The 24,286-nt window shown below is 39.8% G+C and overlaps 1 protein-coding gene across 21 annotated transcripts in view; it reads right to left on the reverse strand.

Moving 5' to 3' along the window:
- DTNB (dystrobrevin beta) overlaps positions 1-24,286 on the reverse strand; it is a 233,685-nt gene that overhangs the window by 39,275 nt on the left and 170,124 nt on the right. For 16 of the 21 annotated variants that reach the window (XR_014082711.1, XR_014082710.1, XM_081592758.1 and 13 more), the window contains 4 exons: positions 19,790-19,879; positions 15,853-15,940; positions 4,167-4,252; positions 3,183-3,296 (listed from right to left, as the gene is read on the reverse strand). Coding sequence is in view for 19 of the 21 variants with exons in the window: in XM_081592758.1 (XP_081448884.1) it covers positions 3,183-3,296; positions 4,167-4,252; positions 15,853-15,940; positions 19,790-19,879 (378 nt within the window). In the remaining 2 variants the exon portion in view is untranslated. Of the gene's footprint in view, positions 1-3,182; positions 3,297-4,166; positions 4,253-6,519; positions 6,523-15,852; positions 15,941-19,789; positions 19,880-24,286 lie in introns of all 21 variants that reach the window. The other 5 variants (XM_081592757.1, XM_081592755.1, XM_081592752.1 and 2 more) reach the window with 2 other exon arrangements.

Here is a 24,286-nt window from a genome sequence, read left to right on the forward strand (position 1 = left end):
TGGCACTCTAAAGATTAATTCACTGGATGGCTGAAAGCAAATTCTTAGTTTCAAGATTCTGTCCTCTCTATGAAATGTGTTATATTTATTGGGGAATCTTGCTGAACCCCAACTCTGTATCTAATCTTAAATGTTGTGTCCCACGCTCCATTCAAACTATTCTTACCTTTCATGGTTCAGCCTAAATTCCACCACCTTTGGGGGACAAATCACTTCTAAATTTCTTCTAATAGCCACACTACTTATTATTAACATTGTACAGTATTACTTAGTTGATTAGAAAATTATTTTATGTTTCGTTTCCAAAACAAGATTATAAATTTTTAAGATAGAATCATTGTCTTCTTGTCTTCATACTCCCTAAATTTCCAGCGCAGGTATAAACTCAATAAGGAGTTGACTCATTCAAGTTTCTAGAAAGTCTTTCTTCCCTGAACCCCAAGACTGGATGCAGTACTCTTTCTCTGTGCTATACAGGATCAAATAATTACAATACAAGATGGCAAAAATGAATGAACTACAGCTATTAATTCTTGCAACTACATGGAAGGATCCTAAAGAACAATATTAAGTGGGAAAAATGTCCCAGAAGACTGCATATAATTTCATTTCAATAAAGCTCAAAAAACAAAAACCAAAACTAGACACTCTATTGTGTGAGCATACACACATATCTGAAAATACTGTTTAAAAAGCAAGGGAATGATAAAGCAAATTCTGGTAGAGGTTAGCTCTGGGGGAAGGCAGAAGGAAGTGAGACATGGTGGGGCACTTACACAGATGACATGGCTTTCGCGATATGTGAATTCTCAAGTAGCGTGTGGGTTTCTGGGTGTTCATTTTAGCATTATGTTTCATATCTTACTCATTTGTCTCATATATTATAATAACAAACATACCATTAAAAATAATAAAGGGGGAAAAGACAATTTTGGCAGTCAGGATTCATAACCACTAACCCTAAGGATAAAATTCTCTATCTTGTTTCATTATACTAGCTGGGTATTGGCAGTTCCTGTATTCATATACATAGATCAAAACCAGAAGGATGTCAGAACCTACATATGAATCTTGCCCTATACGTGTCTTGTGATAAACAAAAGTTTGTAATATTACTCTAAATGAATTTACCAACTTCTTTCATGGCTAGTAATTCTCAGAAATTAGTTTCTATTCCAAAATTCTAAAGAAATTCTTCTACGTTTTCTTCTAGAAGTTTTAACATTTTTGTCTCCATGTTTCATCCATCTGCCAGTATTTTTTGTATATAAGTGTGAGGAAGAAAGCCAATATGTGTGTCCTTATGCATGAGCAATTGCTTTAGCACACTTTATTAAACTGTCCCTCTTTTTTCAGTGATACAGAAGTTGCTTTTGAGATTAAATACTTTCTGATTTCTCAGAATTTAGACCTTCCTTGGACTTAGATTAAATTCCTGCTTCTTACTGCCTGATGCTTACTGCCTGATGTCACATCGCTGGACTCTGCCCTTTGTCTATTCTACTAAGTCTAAGATTTTTTCACATCTCTCTAGCATAAAGAAGCCCTTTCAGCAATCCCAGTCCCAGCAACAGTGAAACTAAAGTATGATAGTTTTTTGCTTTTCTAGATACAAGATAGTCACCTGTGCCTGAGCTGAGGTGGGGAAAGAAAACAGCCAGCTATATTTTATCGGAGGTGTGCTCCGAGTCAGCAGCTCCTGCTTTCCCGTCCTTCCTGGTATGACACCAACTATGCTGATTTCCCAAATGTGTGACAGCGGACCCAGAGCCACCCAGATCTCAGCCCAACTAAATCCAGAAACTCAACTGAATTTCTTTTTTGGTGAATGGGAATCTCTGTATCTCTGAAGATTTTCTTCTGCACAGCTTAAATTCTTGATGACTTATCTATTAATGACATAAACCTAAACAGAAGGATAGTTAGGAAAAAACAATCATCTCCATTCTCTAAGAGAAGAAATCATGGCTGGGAAGCTAAATGATCTAAATCAAAGGAAGAACTAAGAAAGGACTTTCAACTCTGTAGAAATCCAGGTGATGGCACATTAGAAATCGACTGTGGGACGCCAAAGGTTACAACCTATGCAGAAAGAATCCACTGTTTGGGAATCCACAGGTCTGGTGAGAATCAAGTCACTCATTTAGTTTCCATAATGGCTTCACTTATGGAAGAAGGTGCACACATCTTTCTAAGACTGATAGGAAATAAGATCCTACGAATGTTGATCCCCAGGAGAAGGGAATGGCAACCTACTCCAGTACTCTTGCCTACAGAATTCCATGGACAGACCATGGGGTCGCAAAGAGTCAGACACGATGGAGCGATTAACATACACACCCAACGTTGCTTGGATCATGCTTGTGTCATACTCTTCTGGAAGATGCCCTCATTCCCCTGAAAACAGCACCAAGTGGGAGCTGAAGCTGCTCTCTACCCTGATCCTGATCCCAATTCCTTGGTCTCTCGCTCCTTGAGTTTATGTTGAAGTGGAAGGTACCCTTTTCCCTGTTGCTGGGAAAGATTGAAGGCAGGAGGAGGAGGGGACGACAGAGGATGAGATGGTTGGATGGCATCACCGACTCAATGGACATGACTTTGAGCAAGCTCCAGGAGTTGGTGATGGACAGGGAAGCCTGGCGTGCTGCAGTCCATGGGGTCTCAAAGAGTTGGACACGACTGAGGGACTGAAGTGAACTGAACTAGGAGGTACCACAGCCATGGTGTAAGGGATTCCCACTTGGTTTCACATCTCAGGGGATTTCCCACCACAGACTCCTGATCTATGAAGTGCTAGAGAACATACTCGAAGGACAGGGAGAGCATTATTCCTTGCCAAGAGTCTCTAAAGTCAGACTAATTTCAAGATAAGAAGATGGAGTGCAGCACACTGGGTTTCTTAAAGCGATCACAGAAGTATAAACACTGCTCCCCTTGCGGTGGAGCTGGAGGCTGGTGTTTACCTAGTTCTGGAATGAAGGCAGGAGATCGCAGAATGATTAATTAAGGAGCTCAAACATCTGAAGCAGTAACAGAATGAGTGGAATGCTTCAGCTATTCGTTTTAACATGACTAGAGGTACGAATGAATGGATCCTATCCCACTAGTTTGGTTTCCTGAGATACGAACTCCTCTCGGAGCAGGTTATAATGTGGGGATGGCGGTGCAGGACTCTTACTTACCTCAGGAGCCGCAGCTCGGCCAGCAGCGTGGGGTTCTGCTGCGCCTTCTCCGGGGTGGGCTGGGACGCCTGCTCGTGCTCCAGACGGAGACGCTGAATCTCCTGCAGGATCTCTCTAGACAGGGTGGATGAAAGAGATGGCTACGTGATGCTTCACAGCGGTCTCTTTCTCTCTCCTTCCTGTTAGAAGTTTTTATTCGACTAGTGCTGCCTCTATCTATCTTGTTCCGAGTGCTTCTGAACAATCAAGACATGAAATGGACACCATCTTAAAATACCCACACTTGATATTTCCTCAATGAAACAACCCTTTGTGGTAGAAAAAGTTGTATAAATCTTCTTCTCAAGAACTTGAAAAATCTCCACAGAAGAAAAATGACAACTAGAATACTCAGTTCCTCTCTGGGGAAACCTTGCAGCCTCCTAATGCAGGTCTAGTGCATATTTCCCTTAAGTCTTTGTCGGTCTCGCTTCCTCTCCTAACCCCCAATCCCTACCCGGAGAGCTGATGGTGGCCCCTTCCTCCACGATGCCTGTTATCTTCTGTCCAACCTCCTCATCCCGGTTCCTGCCTTTTCAGTGCGTGATGCTGTGTTGTTTGGGCTCCAAGCCTGTGAACGGCTTTTCTATGAGAGACCAAACAGTCGCACGCAGCATCACGGGCCAGGACGAGATGGCGAGACAGAGCAAAGGCTCCTGGAGTAGAGTGGAGAAAGGAATGGTGAGAGGGGAACACACTGGTGGGTGGAGAAAAGAATTTCCCTGAGGGCACGTGAGCAGGGCTGCGGACTGCCAGAATGAACTGCATGCAGAGTTCATGCATAAATTAGTGTCCAGGGCAAGACTGCGGCTGGCCTATCTTAACTGAGGGGGAATCTTCCTTTGTGGTCAAAACCCATCTAGGCTGCAAGGAAAAACGAGGATCAGATACTCACATGATAATCTTGGGCTTATAAATTGGCTTGACCTCTCTCTGCATTCTTACCTGTTTTTATTTTCCAGTTCTGCAATAAGCTGTCTTTGTTGTTTGTTGGCATCAAAGTTAAAGCTCAAGTCAGTAGGAGGACGGGTCTAGAGTGAGGAAGAAAGGTTTTTGGTTTTTGATTCAAATATATCCAGAGCCCCAGATGGACTGATTTTTTTTTTTAAACAGATTTTTGAGGTATAATCTACATACCATAAAATCCACCCATTTTAAGTATATAATTCAATGAGTCTTAGTATATTTAAAGTTATGCAAACCAAGCACCACAGTCCAATTTTAGAACATTTTTCATCACCACGGAAAGTTCCCTCATGCCAGTTTGTAGTAAACTACCACTCCCATCCCCAACCGCAGGCAAACACTGATCTGCTTTCTGTCTACAGTTTTGCCTTTTTTATATACATATACATGGAATGATACAACATGTACTCTTTGGTTTCTGGCTTTCACTTAATATGTTTCTGAGGTTCATCCATGTTGCGCCATGAATCAGGGTTCCTTCCTTTTTACTGCTGAATAGTATTCCACTGTTTTCAGCTTTTGGTTATTATAAATCAAGCTGCTCTGGACTCTCATTTACAAATCTTTGTGTTGATAAGTGTTTTCATCTCTTTTGATTAAATACCTAAGAGTGGAACTCCTAAGTTACATGGTAACTCTGTATTTAACGTATGGAGAAAGTGTCACACTGTTTCCCAAAGTGGCTGAACCATTTTACAATTCTGGCAACAGTGAAGGAGGGTTCCAACTTTGTCATATCCTTGCCAATACCTGTCATTGTCTTTTTGGTTTTAACCATCCAAGGGAACATGAAGTACCTAAACTGTGGGTTTAAAAATGAGATATAATTTACATGCTTTAAAATTTACCCTTTTAAAGTATACATTTCAGTGGTTCGAAACTATATTTATAAGACTGTGAGCCCATCACCAGCATCTACTTTCAGGACATTTTTATCACCCCCACAAGAAACCCAGAGTCACTCCCCACATCCCTCTCCACTATCTCGTGACAATTGCTAATCTACTTTCTGTATCTATGGGTTTGCCTATTCTAGACAGTTCATACAAATGGAATCATGCAATATGTGATCTTTTAAGTATAGCTTCTTTCACTTAGTAAATGATTTCAGGGTTCATCCATGTTGTAGCACATATCAGTATTTCATTCCTTTTTATGGTTGAATAATATTCCACCATATGGATGGACAGTATTTTGCTCATCCATTCAACAACTGATGGGCATTTGGGTTGTTTCCATTTTGGTGGGCTATTTTGAATAATGCTGTTATGAACATTTGTGGACAAGTTTCTGTCCACATGCTTTCATTTTGGGGGGTATATAAGAGTGAAACTGCAGGGTTATATAGTAACTGTCTTTTGAGGAACTGCCAAGGCTGTTTCCTACATGGCTGCACTTTTAATGATATACAAATAATTTACATTTTCACCAGCAATATACGAGAGGTCCATTTTTCTACTTTCTTGCCAACAGTTATTATTGTCCATATTTTTGAACACAGTCATCTTAGAGAGTATAAAATGTATCTCATTGTGAATTCGGGCTTCCTAGGTGGTTCAGTGGTAAAGAATCCACCTGCCAATGCAGGAGACACAGGTTTGATCCCTGGTTGGAAGATCCCCTGGAGAAGGAAATGGCAACCCACTCCAGTATTCTTGCCTGGAAAATTCCACGGACAGAGGAGCCTGGCAGGCTGTAGTCCATTGGGTCACAAAGAGTTGTATACAACTTAGCTACTGAGCATGCACACACATTGTGAATTCAATTTTTATTTTCCTAATGAGTAATATGTTCAGCATACTTTCACGAGCTTACTGGCCATCTAAATATCTTTGGAGAAATCATTATAGTTTTGATTTTCAAATCCACTGACGTTTTTGATTCTTATTACTTCCTTTAAGAATATGGAAGTCAATCAACACAAAATATGAAAATGGATGACTAGGTGACATTTCCCTTTTATTGATTAGCCACAGTAGAAGCTCTAATGAAGGCTCTGGTATGGTTACGCTTCACTCCATGTATAAACATGATATAAGAGGAAGCAGAAACCTTGTTTCCTATCTAGTGCTTAAAGATGCAATCAGTAATTCTTTTCATGTGAAACTTCCTAAATAAACACAGGCAAAATAGCATAGCAAATCTGAGTCAGAGGCTTTTTTAAAAATCAAATTACCAAATACTTTTCTTTTTTAAAAGGGAAAAAAGTGATCTTTCTTCCTACAAGAAGAGTGGACCAGTGGCCAATTGAGCAAGTTCTCTTTATTGTCTATGCATAGTCTTGTGAGATCCTGAGCTGAACCTCGGAAAAATGGCAAGCCTGAGACTAAACCTGCTATGAATAACAGATTTACAAATCCTGAAGACTGGAGTTAAAATGAATGGTTCCTTATCAGAGTGGGACCAAGGAAAACTATGGATGAGGAAATGAACTCTGAAAAGAACTGGTTTCACATAATGACAAGCAAACAAAAACCCCCAAAGTATTTCACTGGACATTTCTAAAGAACCTTTTTAGTTTTGAGTGTCTGACTGCAATGCTGAAGCATCTTTCATAGAGGAAGTTAATGCACGAATAAAGAATTATTATCAACAGTGATTCCTAATGAGAACATACCATATAGCACAGGGAGCTCTACTTAATGCAGTGTGGTGATCTGAATAGGAATGAAGTCCAAAAGGGAGGAGATAAATGTATATGTATGGCTGATTCATTTTGCTGTACAGTAGAAACTAACACAACATTGTAAAGCAACTATATATATGCCAACAAAAATTAACTTAAAAAAACAGTGATTCCTAACTAGGCAATATTCTTTGGCACCAAGAAGCATTGTTACTCAAACATAAAGAAGTAGGGGTGGGGGCTTCCCTGGTGGTCAAATGGTTAAGAGTCCGCCTTGAAATGCCGGGGACATTGGTTCGATCCCTGGTCTGGGAAGATCCCACATGCCATGGGGCAACTAAGCCTGTGCGCCACAACTACTGTAGCCTGAGTGCCTAGAGCCTGTGCTCCAAAACAGGAGAAGCCACTGCAATGCGAAGCCCGTGCACCACAGTGCAGAGTAGCCCCTGATCTCTGCAACTAGAGTGAGCCTACGCACAGCAACGAAGACTCAGAATGGCCAAAAACAACTAACTAAATAAAAATTTTAAAAACACACACAAAAAAGAAGTAGAGGTGGAAGAAGATTCAAACCCTTAGTCGCTGTCCCACCTGGAGCAGCCTGCACCCTAGCTCCTTCACCTGGATGTAACAACAGGGAAAGCCCCCAGTGGAGAGAGTCGAATGATGGCTTATTTCACTCAAGACAAATATCAAACCCAGTCAAGGTCATTAAATAATAGAGAAACGTAGGGATTTTATTTATTGACCATCTTAGACACCACAGTATTCCTTAAAAAAATAAATAAATAAAGCCAGGTATCTCTTCCTAAAATGTCTCCAGAGAAAATGACGGAACAATTAGTTTAAAAAAAACGTGAATACTTTAGCCAGAAGAGACCTAAAGATGGTCTCTTTCAAAAATTAAATAGTTCATTCATTTATTCAACAAATATTTCCTGAGCATTTACTATGTATTAGATACTGTTCCAGAAACCAGGGATGCATTAGTGAATAAGGCAGTGGTCCCCAACCTTTTTGGCAGCAGGAACCATTCATGGAAGACAATTTTTCCATGGAACGGGGAGGCGGGGGGATGGTTTCAGGATGACTCCAGTGCATTATATTTACTGTGCACTACAATGCCACTGCTGATCGGACAGGAGGTACTGGTCCACGGCTTGTAGGTTGGGGATGCCTGAATACAGCTTCTACCCTCATGTAGCTTACACTATACTGGGAAAGAAAGGTAAGAAATATATACACATATGTATGACATCAGTAGTGATAAATCTGATGAAGAAATACAGGGTAATGAAACAGAATAAACTGAAACAGAAGACTTTTTAAATTCAGTTCAGTTCAGTCGCTCAGTCGTGTCCGACTCTTTGTGACCTCATGAATCGCAGCACGCCAGGCCTCCCTGTCCATCACCAACTCCCGGAGTTTACCCAAACTCATGTCCACCCAGTCGGTGATGCCATCCAGCCATCTCATCCTCTGTCGTCCCCTTCTCCTCCTGCCTCCAATCCTTCCCAGCATCAGGGTCTTTTCCAATGAGTCAACTCTTCGCATGAGGTGGCCAAAGTATTGGAGTTTCAGCTTCAACATCGGTCCTTCCAATGAACACCCAGGACTGATCTCCTTTAGGATGGACTGGTTGGATCTCCTTGCAGTCCAAGGGACTCTCAAGAGTCTTCTCCAACAACACAGTTCAAAAGCATCAGTTCTTCGGTGCTCAGCTTTCTTCACAGTCCAACTCTCACATCCATACATGATCACTGGAAAAACCATAGCCTTGACTAGATGGGCCTTTGTTGGCAAAGTAATGTCTCCACTTTTTAATATGCTATCTAGGTTGGTCATAACTTTCCTTCCAAGGAGTAAGCGTCTTTTTAATTTCATGGCTGCAATCACCATCAGCAGTGATTTTGGAGCCCCCCAAAATAAAGTCTGACACTGTTTCTGCTGTTTCCCCATCTTTTTCCCATGAAGTGATGGGACCAGATGCCATGATCTTCATTTTCTGAATGCTGAGCTTTAAGCCAACTTTTTCACTCTCTTCTTTCACTTTCATCAAGAGGCTTTTTAGTTCTTTTTCGTTTCTGCCAGAAGGGTGGTGTCATCTGCGTATCTGAGGTTACTGATATTTCTCCTGGCAATCTTGATTCCAGCTTGTGTTTCTTCCAGCCCAGCATTTCTCATGATGTACTATGCATATAAGTTAAATAAGCAGGGTGACAATATACAGCCTTGATGTACTCCTTTTCCTATTTGGAACCAGTCTGTTGTTCCATGTCCAGTTCTAACTGTTGCTTCCTGACCTGCATACAGGTGTCTCAAGAGGCAGGTCAGGTGGTCTGGTATTCCCATCTCTTTCAGAATTTTCCACAGTTTATTGTGATCCACACAGTCAAAGGCTTTGGCATAGTCAATAAAGCAGAAGTAGATGTTTTTCTGGAACTCTCTTGCTCTTTTGATGATCCAACGGATGTTGGCAATTTGATCTCTGGTTCCTCTGCCTTTTCTAAAACCAGCCTGAACATCTGAAAGTTCACGGTTCACGTATTGCTGAAGCCTGGCTTGGAGAATTTTGGGTATTATTTTGCTAGCGTGTGAGATGAGTTTTTAAATTAGGTAGTTATAAAAGACTCAGTGAACCGAGGAAGCAAGCCAGGTGAAGGTCTGGGGGTTGGTGGCTCAGGCTTCCTGGGGAGAGAGAAGGGTGAAGGCCCACAGCGCTCCAGGTGGGTGTGTTCAGTCAGGACTGATGGAGGGGAGTTAGCCATGAAGCAAGGGTGGGAGACAAAGTGGGAGAACCCAGATCACAAACGGCCTTTTTATCACGAGGTGGAGTTGCTACCCCATTCCACACGTGGCATGAAGCCACTGCAGGATTTTAAACAGGGAAACATTGAATTAATTCCAAATAACATAGGTACATACTCTGCTCTTAAGGAGGTGGAATCTAACTCCCTGTTCCTTAAGTGTGGCCTGTCCACAGTGACTTCCTTCCAAAGAGGACAGTGTGGAAAGGGGAAAAAAGAGGAACTTTATGTCAGAGAAACCTGACAAACGCTTCCTCAGTGAAGTGATCAAGGTCAACATCAACAGAGATAAGTGATGCTGATACTATACAAGTAAGATGTGAAGTGAGGAAAGTGGCACTTACCTCTTCCTCCCCAAAACCCACAATCCCAGTCTAATCATGAGAAAAATAGACAAGTCCCAATTAAAGGGCACTCCTCAAAACTGTCCAGGTCATCAAAAACAAGGAAAGTCAGTAATAAGGTATAATGGAAAATAATCCTATATATCATATATAAATATAGTTTAACCACTTTGCTCTATACCTGAAACTAACACAATATTGCAAATCAACTATGTTTCAATAAAACAAACAAAAAACAATAAGAAAAGTCAGAAAAAGCGTCAGATCAGAGGACCCTAAGGAGAGATGACAACTAAATGAAATGTGGTATCTTGGATGGAGCCCCAGAAAAGAAAAAAGACATTAGGCAAAAACTAACAAAATCTGAATAAAGCAAGCTGTCGTTGTTTGGTCGCTAAGTCATGTTTGATTCTTTTGCTACCTCAGGGTCTGGAGTCTGCCAAGTTCCTCTGTCCATGGGATTTCCCAGGTAAGAATACTGGAGTGGGTTGCCATTTCCTTCTCCAGGAAATCTTTCCGACCCAGGGAGAGAACCCAGGTCTCCTGCACTGCAGGCGGCATGGACTTTAGTTAATAATCATACATTGACATGTTGCAGCAAACATGCTATACTAAAGCAAGATGTTACTAATACAGGGAAAGGAACATGGGTTATATGGAAACTCTTTGAACTAGCTTCAGAAATTTTCTATAAATCTGAAACTGTTCCGTAATGAAGTTTATTGCAAACAAACAAACAAACCCTACTTTGGCTACCAACTGGAGGATTCACTTTGTGGAATAAGAATGGAAGTTAGGAATCCTAGGGTCAGTTACTTACTCGCCATGTAAACTTTGAGCTACTTTATTTTCCTATATACCTTTATTCTCTTGTCTATAAAATTAGAATATTTATGGAAAAAGATCCCTTCCACTGTTACCCTAGTATTCTCTTAGACTTCCCTGGTGGCTCAGACTGTAAAGAATCTGCCTGCAATGCGGGAGACCTCGGTTTGATCCCTGGGTTGGGAAGATCCTCTGGAGAAGGGAATGGCTACCCACTCCAGTATTCTCTCAGGTTTAGGTAATCTTACAGAGCTCCATCATCTTTAATGAGATGGAGACACAGCTGGAAAATACAGGATAAGGAACAAAACCCCACTGAGCAAAACTGGGCAAACTGGAAAAGACCCTGATCCTGGGAAAGACTGGAGGCAAAAGAAGAGGGTGGGAGAGGATGAGATGGTTGGATGGCATCACCAACTCAAAGAGTTTGAGCAAACTCCTGGAGATAGTGAAGGACAGGGAAGGATGGCGTGCTGCAGTCCATGGGGTTGCAAAGAGTCAAACATGACTGAGGGACTGAACAACAAAAGCCATAAAACCAAGGAAAGTCAACATAGTCAGCAAACTGTAATCTGCTGGGATGCACTTCTGGAGGCTCCTAAAAGGAGATTGGAAGTTTCCTGTCTGGATGAACTTGGCAGAATGAATTTTACAGAGATGTGCCTGATATCAGTTAGACTTCACTACATCCCAGGGCAGCCCTCTCCTCACCTCAACCTTGCCTAGACTAACTGGAGGGCTATGGATTATTAATATTTCCCTCTCTCAAAAACCTACTAATGTTTTTTAGGGCAGCGGTTCCTAACGTAACTGTAAATCAAAAGATTGAAAGTTTTCTTTTTGCTTTTTAAGTGAAAATCAATAGACCCTGCTAAACCCATTGATTCTGGATTCAGTGATCTGAGGCAAGGCCAAGAATCTCTATATTTTTTAAGTGCTGCACACAAGATTATAATATGTTGCTAGGTTTGACAATAATGATTTTGTAACGGTTTGAAGTCATCACATGTGTGCCAAACACACATGAAAATACCATTATCTTTAATTCTAAGAAACCATAAGGATATATCTGGAATAGTGTATGGGTGGAGCAGCTGACATGATGATGAGGCTGTGAAGTCTAGGACTGGGCTCTGAAAAAAATCTCAAAAATGTGTAAATGTTAGGTAGCATGACAATGGATAATGGTTTCCTTTTCCTTTCACTTTTCTTCCAAGTTGTCCATAGTGAGTTTTTAATTTTCTCACAAAGAAACTTTACAAATAGACAAAAAGCCATCTGACTACATCAAATGCTAGTGATGTTTGTGATGAAATTTTAAGATTTGCCACACATTGTATTTCTCCTTTAAAAAAGAATTTAGGCGCTTCAGGAAAACAAATTAGCTCTCTTGGTTCATCTAAGCAATCTACAATTTCTGTTTGGGATCAGTCTCTGTTTGGAAGAGGCTTCGGTGGCCATGGCTGCCACCTGGAGAGATGTGAGGGTCTGATGTTGGAGTACTTCACAGGGTGTAAGGCTGGCTGCTAAAGTGATTTAATGGTCTTTCTTTGTGAAGTGTTTTGAAAAAAAAAAAAAAAAATCAATACAAAGCCTATCTGGCAGGCTATAAATAAATTCTTTTGAGCACTACACCCACTTTATGCAAAGCACTTGATCAGTGAGAGATTAGCAGATTAGAAGTCTTCTGTTTAATAGAAATCTAGTTAAGAAGACTCCTCCCTGAGAGACCCAATATTTATAAGATAACTACACTTAGGAAAATAAACTGAAGATGAAAGGGGCCATATCAGAATTTAGTCTCAAGACCATTCTAACAAGGATCATTTTCACATGAATTAGAGAATTGGCATCAGAAACTATCAGGTGTAAACAGATTTATCTTGTTTGCAGTAAAGGAGTACTAGGATCTTTTCAGGGTCAAATGGCTTTGGAGCTTTTATTTACAAAATTTAAGAAGTACTACCTAAAGTCAGCCAGACTGTATAATGGTATTAAGTATACTTAATTTTAAAACTACAACCACAACACTACTCCATCTCAAAAAAATTAATATTATTTGTAAATTTTAATTTCTAAAATAATAAATATTTGTGACTGACTGGTTTGACTAATCAAATAAAACTAGTCTTTTTCCGAGACTTTTTTTCTCCCTATTATGTTCCATTTCCCTAACCTTTAGAGTTGGAATGTTAGAGTCAACTGTATGACTTATTAGATTCTCAAGAAAAAGATTTTGAAGTCTAAACAAACCCAAAGGAATAAATTACATTTTGAGAGAGAAACGAAGCAAAACTTTCTATTGGCAGCTTTCATAACTATTTCCCTAGGAAAGAGTAAACATAAATTAGTACACAATACACTGTGGAATATTGTCCTGTAAGATCTTGGCCTGCCTGTCCAGTCTAATTTCACTCTAGAACTCCAGAACAATACTGGACCCAATGGTTTGTGATTCCTGTAACCCCTCTAAGAAATCTTATATAGTCTTGCTGACTTTGTTAAAATGCCTTTTCTGCACCTATTGAAGTATTATAATTTTTTTCTTTAAATTGCTAATATGGTGAATGACATTGGCTGATTTTCATGTGTTACATAAATTTGAATTCCTAGGATAAATCTCACTTGATCATGGAACATTACCCTTTCTATATATCGCTGGATTCAATTTGCTAATATTTTCTTAAGGATTTTTGCATCTATGCTCATGACAGAACTTGGCTTATAATGGCCTTGTATTGTTTTGGATTCAAGTTATGGTGCCCTGATAAAATGACTTGGAAAGTGTTCCTTCTTTTTCTATTTTCTGAAAGTTTGTGCCAGATTGTTATTATTTCTTCCTTAAACATATGATAGTATTCAACAGTTAAGCCATCTGGGCTTGGAGTTTTTGAAGTCAACTATGAATTCAATTTAACAGATTTAGGACTATTTAGATTTTCTATTTATTATGTCAGCAATGTAAATTTGTATCTTTCAAGAAATTTGTCATCTAGTCATCAAGTTTATTCATAATATCAAAGATATTCATAAAATTCTTGCCATCCTTATAATGTTTATAGGCTCTGTAGTGATGTTCCTTCTTTCATTCCTAATACTGGTAATTTGCATTTTCTTTCTTCCCTTTTTATCTTTTCTTTAAACTGAAGTATTGTTGATTTATAATATTGTGTTACTTTCAGGTATATAGTATAATGATTCAGGGTTTTTGCAGGTTATATTCCACGAAGGTTATTACAAGATAATAGGTATAATTCTTTGTGTTATATGGTAAATCTTTGTTGCTTATCTATTTTATGTATCAGTTCAGTTCAGTCGCTCAGTCATGTCTGACTCTTTGCGACCCCATGAATCGCAGCATGCCACGCCTCCTTGTCCATCACCAGCTCCTGGAGTTTACCCAAACTCATGTCCATCCAGTAGGTGATGCCATCCAGCTATCTCATCCTCTGTCGTCCCCTTCTCCTCCTGCCCCCAATCCTTCCCAGCATTAGTGTCTTTTCCAATGAGTCAACTCTTCACATCAAGTGGCCAAAGTATTGGAGTTTCAGCTTCAACATAAGTCCTTCCAATGAACAACCAGGACTGATCTCCTTTAGGATGGACTAGTTAGATCTTCTTGCAGTCCAATGGACTCTCAAGAGTCTTCTCCAAAACCACAGTTCAAACACATCAATTCTGTGGCGCTCAGCTTTCATTATAGTCCAACTCTCACATCCATACATGACTACTGGAAAAACCACAGCCTTGACTAGACGGACCTTTGTTGGCAAAGTAATGTCTCTGCTTTTTAATATGTTATCTAGGTTGGTCATAACTTTCCTTCCAAGGAGTAAGCGTCTTTTAATTTCATGGATGCAGTCACCATCTGCAGTGACCTTGGAGCCCAAAAAACTAAAGTTTGACACTGTTTCCATTGTTCCCCATCTATTTCCCATGAAGTGATGGGACCAGATGCCATGATCTTAGTTTTCTGAATGTTGAGCTTTAAGCCAGCTTTTTCACTCTCCTCTTTCACTTTCATCAAGAGTATAGTAGTTTGCTAATCCCATATTCAAAACTTGTCCCTCCTACCCTTTGGTAACCACAAGTTTGTTTTCTATGTCTGTGAGTCTGTTCCCATTTTGTTTTTTAACTATCTATTTACTGGGTTGCACCAAGTCAGTTGTGGGCATGTGGGATTTTTGCTGTGGCATGCTGAATCTTTAGTTGAAGCATATAGGATCTAGTTCCCTAACCAGGAATCAAACCCAGGCCCTCTGCACTGGGAGCATGGAGTCTTAGCCATTGGACCACCAGAGAAGTCCCAAGTCTGATTCTGTTTTGCATATACACTTACTTGTATTACTTTTTAGATTCCACATTTAATTGATATTGTATAGAATTTGTCTTTCTCTGTCTGACATTTCACTAAGCATAATATTCTCTAGGTCCACCCATGTTGCTGCAAATGGCAATATTTCATTCTTTTGTATGCCTGAGTAATACTCCAGTTTGTGTGTGTAAATCACATCTTCTTAATTCAATCGTCTGTTGATGGGCACTCAGGTTGCTTTCATGTCTTGCCTGTTGTAAATAGTGCTACAAACACTGGGGTACATGTATCTTTTTGAATTAGTGTTTTCACTATTTTCCAGATATACACCCAGGAGTGGAACTGCTCGATCACATGGTAGTTCTATTTTTAGTTTTTTAAGGAACCTCCATACTGTTTTCATAGTCTTCACCAATTTACATTCCCACCAACAGTGTATAAAGGTTCTCTTTTCTCTATATCCTTTTCCCTTTCTTTTTGATCAGGATTTCTAGGGGTTTTTTAATTTTATTAATCTTTTTAAAGGACCAAATTTTGGTTCTTTGATTTTCTTTTACTGATTGATTTTTAAAAGCAGTTATTGTAGATAAAATTAAAGGCCACTGCAATCCCTTCCTTAAACCTGTTTCCCGCCTCCTGTCTCTGAGGTATCTCCTCTCCAGAGGTTCATGTTTACCATTCCCCTTCCATCTGTACATTAAAATAATGTAAATTTCTGCTACTCTACTGTAATCCTCTATTTACTCACCATATTTCCTGCCTCTGCAGCCAGCCGGGCAGCATAGCGGGCTATAAGCCGGTGCTCCTCGTCCAGTCGGCTAGGACTGTCCAGGACACTGCCAAGGAGATAAAAATTCAACAAGTATCTATTAACAACCTCTACTCTTGCTTCTCTCTCAGAAAGAACAGATGGGAGAAATGCTTATGAAAAAGAATGGTAACAAAAGAAATGGAGACCTGAATCAGATACTAATGGTCTTCTGAGACCAAAGGGATTTAGAGAAATGACAAGGCCATACATAACATCTCTCTTGGGCAGTATATCCCTGTTGCTCCTACACCTTCAGAGGGGACACTTCTTTTTGAATGCAAAGGCTGAAAAAAGACAGGGCATCTATAAAGCCTAGGGAGCTGTTTCCAATCGATCGTTTTAAGAAAACCTCATGACATTTAGATACAGGTCTTGAATTAAAAAAGACCAAGAGAAATAAAGCATCACGAAAAACAGAGGGCTGGGGAAGTACACTTAACATTGGCTGAGCAAAACTGAGGAACCTAAGCTAGGGCAGGCTCACAATATGATAAAGTTGGGGAAGATTCCATGGTATCAAACATTCCCCTCCAATGTTCTTTCTCTTCTTTTACCATGCTTGTTCTATAACTGTAGCCCCAACTTGAGTGAATTAATTTAGTCTGTTACTCTTAACAAGAGTTCCAGCATTCTAAAAATTTTAAACTCCACTAGGGTAGGATACCCACTCCCGTGTTCTTGGGCTTCCCTTGCGGCTCAGCTGGTAAAGAATCTGCCTGTAATGTAGGAGACCTGGGTTTGATCCCTGGGTTGGGATGATCCCCTGGAGAAGGGAAAGGCTACCCACTTCAATATTTTGGCCTGGAGAATTCCATGGACTGTATAGTTCACAGGGTCGCAAAGAATCGGACACAACTGAGAGACTTTCACTCTCATTTTCCACTAAGGTAGTGCCACTCCTGGATAAAAGGATTCTTGAGCAGGAGGCTAGCTCTGTGTATATGTTCTGCTCATATAGAACCTTCTGCTGATTACGGTTGACATCTTTAATTTAGGGTGTGATGTCAAGTGCTACTTATCCATATAAGGCACTTCTAGATTAACCAGCACTGTGGCTCTATAACTCTACTTTGCTTCAGTTCTGACAGAAGCTTTAAGACAACAATAATGATGACGACTAACTGATGAGAGATGACTGTTGTGGCTTGTTTCTACTTTGGCTCCAGGTTCCTGGAGTTCCAAACCCCTGATTGCAATTTAACAGTATGACAAAATATGAAATATGAAAAAATTTAAAGACATGAGTTCAATATTCATCAAACCTTGTTATAATTACTGAAGGGAATCTCGGAAGGATGGAGGTAAATCAATAAAGATCTGGACTTTTCATATACAAAATCAACTATGTTTTTCTTAGATTTTTTTTTTTTTACCATCCTGTATTTCTATCTCTGTGACTAACTCTTTCAGCCTCATTTGGTCTTTCCTCTAGGATGCGTTTTTTTTTTAATGTGTTGCCACTGTCAATGTCATGGTCTTCTGCCAATGACACTTCTCAACACTATATAATTTTAGGTGTCCAAGTGTCAGTCTCTAGCATATATTAATATAATCATTTCTCAAAAGATTAGCTTGCAATAAGAACATGCTACCAATGGTTGGCTTTAATACTTTAGGGTTAGGGCCCCAAGGTCAGGGCTGAACTATAGTACTTATGCCTATGTTTGTCTGAAACAAGAGGACTCTCTTTATCTTTTAAATAACAACAAAATGAACATTTACCAAAACAAGTAGATACTGTTATGGAGGGAACAGCAGCCTAAGAAGTGAGACTGACTTACAGCGGCTGTCCTCTGTGACACAATAGTTTCCTCTTTGCAAACGAGGTCCTCCTTCTCCATCACATTCCCTCTCCGTAGGAAGGTCGATTTGACCTGTCATTCCTACCTGAGTGTGGAGGACAAGGTCGCTTTAACTGGCCATGCTTTCCAGCCAGAAACTAGAACTTTCTGTTGATGACAGGTTTTAAGGTCAATGAAAACTATAAGGGAAATTAGAAAGCTTCCTTATTCTCCTAGTTCAGCTGATTTTAAATCTCAATATTCAGAATTATCAATAGTTAGCCTGGAAATTTCTGTACAAAGCTTAGTTCCTTCGACTATGAATCAAGAAGAGATGCAGTACTCACCCAGTCCTCACGTTCTTCTAGGGCTCCTGGCCACCAATTCTCACTCAGGGAGCCTAATCTCTAAGCCATGAGACTTGAGGGTCTCAGCTAAACCTAGCATACATCTTCCTGGGCTGAAATATCAGGTAGTAGTGTCTGTCAAATATTCTGCTGCTGTATTCACCATGGAAACTTTTAATCACTTGGACAACTGCCCTTACTGATACTAAATAAGTTGTCCTGCTGGGGTGAGACAACTCTCTTCCCAGAGATCAAGGGACTGGGACAGAGTGCTCAGAAATCTTCTCTCTATGATACAATGCACAATTTGCAGGCCTTCCCCTCCACAAAATAAGTTTATTAATTATAGCTGGGAGATAGGAGAACCCTATAATCTAATGCTTTGTGTGTGTTAGTTGCTCAGTAGTGTCTGACTCTTTGCAACCCCATGGACTGTAGCCCACCAGGTTCCTCTGTCCATGGGATTCTCCAGGCAAGAATACTGGAGTGGGTTGCCGTTCCCTTCTCCAGAGGATCTTCCTGACTCAGGGATCGAACCCAGGTCTCCTGCATTGCAGGCAGATGCTTTACTGTCTGAGCCAGAGACAGGTAAATGCCTGAAAGTAATAAACACCATTTGGTCATACTGGGAAAACTATGTGAAGTGCTGTAAAGTATAATACTTAAAACAGTCCTTTTCAATTATACATATTTTAAAGTTGATTATTAATTTATTTTTCTGTTATCACGGGGAATAAGCGCTTCCTGTGGAGCCATGGCATGTTAAGGGCAAAGCTATGATCAAAATTTAAGTCGCTACCCTCTCCCATGTGTTTAAGTTTATAAATTAGTTTTCTCTCTAAGAGTAGGAATCTCAGGCTGTTTGGCACAGAGACTCTTCTCTGCTGCTATATAAAGGGGAGGGATGGTTTTAGATTATTTAAACTTTACCTGCCATTCTCCTTGCAGAATGGTGGCAGGGGTGGGCATGCACTGGACAGGTGGCTTTGGGTCTACCTGAATGCAATGGCACTTGGTCATATTAACTCTTTTAAAGGGTTAACTTTGCTAGAGTTAGTGGTTATCAAATGTTTTTCCACCATAACCCACTGAGGGATCAGACATATTCCCAAATTAACAGTAGTTTCTAGTTAATTATAATACATATAATTATTATAATATGAGGAGGTATATATATACGGTTTGGTAAAAGTCTCTCAGGTGACAATGACTCAATACCACTGCTGAAAATCACTGGTTTAAATCATCAACAGTGATAAGATTTTGGGGAATGGATGATGATGCAACACATAAAGATGTAACAAGGTGGTGGTGTCAAAGCCTCCACATTAGGCAAGGTGCGCCGATCAACCCCAGACTTTGAATGTCGATCGAAAGACTTCATTATTTAGGCAAGAATGAATAGGAAGAGGTTGCATCAAATACCTCTGTGAATACAAGGCTTTGGGACTGCACATCTCTGAGGTTTACACTCTTTTAAGTGTAGTGTGAAGGAAGGAAGGGCACTCCACTTTAAAGAAGAATTTCTGACTCTGTGTTTAGGTAAGTGCCCAGGCTTGGCAAGGCTCCTTCTCTTTTAGGAGCTAATGCTTTAGCAATTATTTAAACTCTGCCAAACATAGCTGGTAGCTTCTCAAGAAAAACCCCACATGCAGAGTATTTTCCAGCTGGCAGCCCCGGGTACCAGAGCTCTCCCTCCCTCTGATCAGCCCTTGGCCACCCGCCTGCTGCTGCTCTACCACTGACCGTGCACAGTGCTGCAGACGGGCCACATAGGAGGCTATCAGCGCATGCTCATCAGCCAAGTGACTGGGTATATCCTGGCTATACTGTAACCTAGGAACAACGGAGGCAAAGACAGCAAGCGTGACACAAACACATACAGAGCAAGAAAAGAACATGGATTAAAATGGGCAAACATCAAAGAAAAATAGAACAAAAAAAAATCATGATAAGGAAAACAACGAAAAACCACAAGGCATAATGGAATATGGTGTTAGACCATAGGGAATACATCTCATCAATCCCTTCAACAAAAGCTGCCCCTTTGAAAACGGCTTTGGTGGGCGGGCTGCTACTACAGCTCATGAGAAGGAGAAACCAATGAGGGGGCCACCGAGGAGCCTTACCCACCAGGCTTGCCCAGGTTCTGGGCTCTGTGATGGATGCATCTTGTAGGGAATGCCCTCTGGCAGGAAAACTGAGGCAGAGTGGGTCCATTTAATCACTGAGTGGCCCCTTAATGCTCCTATGGCTTCTGTCTACCTGTCAGAGTTTTAAGTTACTTCATGTTACCAATTAAATCTTTTTATTTCTACAAGGATACTGACTTTAGCATCATTCTATTTTCTCCCATAAAACTGATACTTCTACAAAACTTGTTAGAACTGTATTTAATTGACAATGTTGCATACAATCTGAGTGAGGCTCTCTCTTACAGATATTTGGAAAGTCCTTAAGCACATGATCTTTTTTTTTTAACTTTTCACTAGAGAAGTATTAAAATATGCACAAAATAGAAAAAGTTATTTAATGACTACCATTTGGAGGAAGACATGGCAACCCACTCCAGTATTCTTGCCTGGAAAATCCCATGGACAGAGGAGCCTGGCAGGCTACAGTCCACAGGGTTGCAAAGAGTCGGACACAACCAAGTGAGCATGCACGCTTCATGGACCCATCACTAAAGTTCAACAAAGATCAACATCATCGACTTACTTAATTTATTCTTCCTTATTCCAACTTTTTGTGTAGGAGGGCGTGGCTAGAGTAACACCAATTTATTATTTCGCCTGCAAATACTTGAGTATGTACACCAGAGAAAAAATTCATACAACCTCGACACCATTATCACATCTGAAAAAATTAACAAAAATTCTTGAATATCTTAGTCCATCTGAAAATTAAAATCCTAAAAAATATCCTTTTACAGTTAAAGTCAAGATCCAAACAAGGTCCACACTTTGCATTTGGTTGATATGTTTTTTGGTTTTTTTTATGTTGGCATTTGATTATATGTTTCTGTTTTTAATCTGTAACAGTTCTTCCTTTTCCCTGTTTCTTCCCCGTCACCTATTTGTGAAGAAAACAGGTTACCTTGCTGCATATCCTACATTTTGGAGGCATCATTAAACTTGTTTCTCTAGCCCCTGTGGGGCCAGATCTAGATGCTGGACTAAAGTTTTTGCTTTTGTTTTGTTATTAAGACAGGGCTAGACTCCATCATATATAATATGATGTACTTATAAATCAAACAGGAGGTACATAATGGAATGGAATGGGAATACTGATCAGTGGATTCAGATATTATTGGTTACATCTCTCTATTACAAACATGCCCATCAACTTTTCACCTAGTAATTTTAGCATTTAAAATGATTCTTGACTAGATACATTATTTCATGAGGGGTTACAAAATGTTGACTTTCTAGTTTTATCATCTTTTGCACATTTATTCATTTCTTCTATTTGCTTACTGTGAAATAATGCTCATTCAGGAAAGGTAAAACAAGTGGTTAATATTTCTTATTTAACAGCAACAACAGAAAAATGAGCTAGTGCACTAGGAGTGTTTCTCTTTTTCTTAATCATCACAAACTCATAGATTTTTGTGTATCTGATGTGCTTCAATCCGTTACAATGGTATTCAAATTGTCTTAACTTTGGCCAGTGGGAACCCCAAGAAGCAGGCTCCACTAGAGCTTATTAGCGTCCCTGTTTGTACAAGAAGATGCCTCAGTCTCATCTTGTATATATCCTGCTCCACACTTAGAATCAACCATTCTTCCAAGGGTCCCAGGTCCCCTTTACTGAGAAAGAGCATTCAGAAGTCACAATCAGGGTACTAGAGTGCTCACTGCTCTCAGGTTGTTACCACTTCTAGGTTTTTCAGTGGATAAAGCTAGGAAATTTCTATATTTTAGAGAGAATAAAACTGAGTTCTTTCACCACTTTCAGATATCATTCCATTTTCTAGAGAACTCATTGGAAAATTTTACCCTTGTCCCCGTATGTAACATGTCTTTTTTTCTCTAGCTGCTTTTAATATCTTCTCTTTATCAATGCGTTGTTTTTTTTGAGAATTGATTGTGATGTGTGTTGGTATGTTTTTCTCTGTGTTCATTCTGCTTATAGTTTGTTGATCATCTTGTATCTGTGTGTTTGTAGTTTTCATTAAATATGTAAAAAAAATTTATTCAGAAATTTGGAAAAAAATTATTTCCATGAATAATTATTTTCCTCCCCCTCTGTTAGACTGTTTGACATTGTCCCAAAGGTCACCGAGGCTCTGTTTTTCAAATGCTTTTCTCTCTGCTTCATTTTAGATAGTTTGTATTGCTTTGTCTTTAAGTTCAGTGAACTTTAATTTTGTAATTTCTGACCTACTGTTAAGTCCATTCACTGAAATTTTCAGTATAATCCCTTTCAACCCTGTAAGCTCTATTTTTTTATTTTAAAGGTTTTAATGGAAGTAGACTATACATGAAAAAAATTCCAATCACATTGATACTAGGTTCTTTTTTATTTCTCACATTTTCTCCACATTATGTTGATATTTTCTTTTATAAATATATTTTAAAAATATTTATTATTTGGCTGCACCAGGTCTTAGTCGTGGCACTTGGGATCTTTACTCTTCACTGTAGCAGATGAGATCTTTAGATGCAGCATGCAGAAGCTTTTTTTTTTTTTTCTCAGTTGCAGCATGTGGGATCTAGTTCCTTGACCAGGGATGGAACCCTGGCCCCCTGCACTGAGAGCATGGAGTCTTAACCACTGCACCACCACGGAATTCCCTCTTTTATATTTTTGATACTTATTATGGATGCTTGAAAGCCCATGTCTGCTAGTTGCATCACATGTGTTATTTCTGGCTCTGTTACATTGACTAATTGTCTCCTGGTTACATGTCACACTTTACTGCTTCTTCCTATGTCTTCTAATTTTCCACTGAATGGTGCAAATTCTGAGTATTATGTTGCTGAATGTCTGGATTTTGTTGTCTTCCTCTTAAGAATGGCAGTCAATTTCCTTATGAACAGCTTGATCCATTTGAGGCTTGTGTTGAAGCTTCATTAGTGCAGATCTAGAGTAACTTTATATTTAGGGCTAATTTGACCCCGCTCCTAAGATGTGGTCCTTCTGGGGTCTTTACTGAGTGCCTCAAGCATTCAATCTTGTCTTTTTACTTTGGTTGGCTAGAACTCAAACTATATATATTGGTTAGAACTCAACAGTGTGAGCTCAGGTAGTTGCCCCACTTTCAAATTCCCAGGAGTTGTTCTCTCTCAGATCTTGTGAAATCTCATTACATGCAAATACAGCTTAGTTTTCAGCCGAAGACTCAAGGGATCTCTCTTCAGATTTATGGAGCTCTTTCTCTGCACATGTACTCCTCTCTGGTGTCTTGCTCAGCAAATTTTGCTCCCTAACTCCAATCTCTACTTTCTTATTCTCAGCAAGACCGCCTTGCTCTGCTTATATCCTGCACTGGTGTTTCGCAAATGGGTTCCTGCAGAAAGTCTGGGCGATCATGGGGCTATCTCACTTGTTTCCCATCTCAGGAATCAGTCCTACGCTACTTACTGTCTAATTCCTGAAAACAGTTGTTTTTACATTCAGATCAGTTTTCCAGTGGTTTATAGTGAGACAGCTAATCTGATACCAGTTAGTTCACCATGACCAGAGTGGAAGTTCTCTCTGCAGTAACTTATTTTTATCGTATCTTTGTAAAGTATCAGTCCACTTCAAACTAGAATTCAAAACAAAGCTGGGTCTTTATGGCAGACAGATTGAGAAGTATAATCCTGCATACCAAGACAAAAGCTTTAGCTTTTACTCTGAAATTAGATGTTATTGGAAGGTTTTGAGCAGAAGTGAGGTATAACTTGTATTTTAATAGGATCATTTGCTACAGGAAGGATAAAGTGCCCGAGAGCAGGGGGAAGAAGCAGTCAATTAGAAGGCGGCTTGACATTCCAGATGAGAGACAAGAGTGGCTAGGAAATAGTAGCCGTAGAAGTGATAATAAATAACAAGATCTTAGATAGACTTTGACGTGTTTTTGGATAGATTTAATAACCTGACAGTTTAGATGGGAGAAAAATTAACGATTCTGACCAAGCAACTAAGACAATGGGACTGCCATTCACAGAGATGGGGAAGAGTATGGGAGAAGCAGATTTGGTGGGAGAATATATAGAATTGAGTTTAAAATACGCTAGTTATGAAATATATATTTAA

The sequence above is a fragment of the Giraffa tippelskirchi genome, chromosome 4, assembly GCF_054371585.1.
Source record: "Giraffa tippelskirchi isolate mGirTip1 chromosome 4, T2T-mGirTip1v1.2.pri, whole genome shotgun sequence".
NCBI lineage: Eukaryota > Metazoa > Chordata > Mammalia > Artiodactyla > Giraffidae > Giraffa > Giraffa tippelskirchi.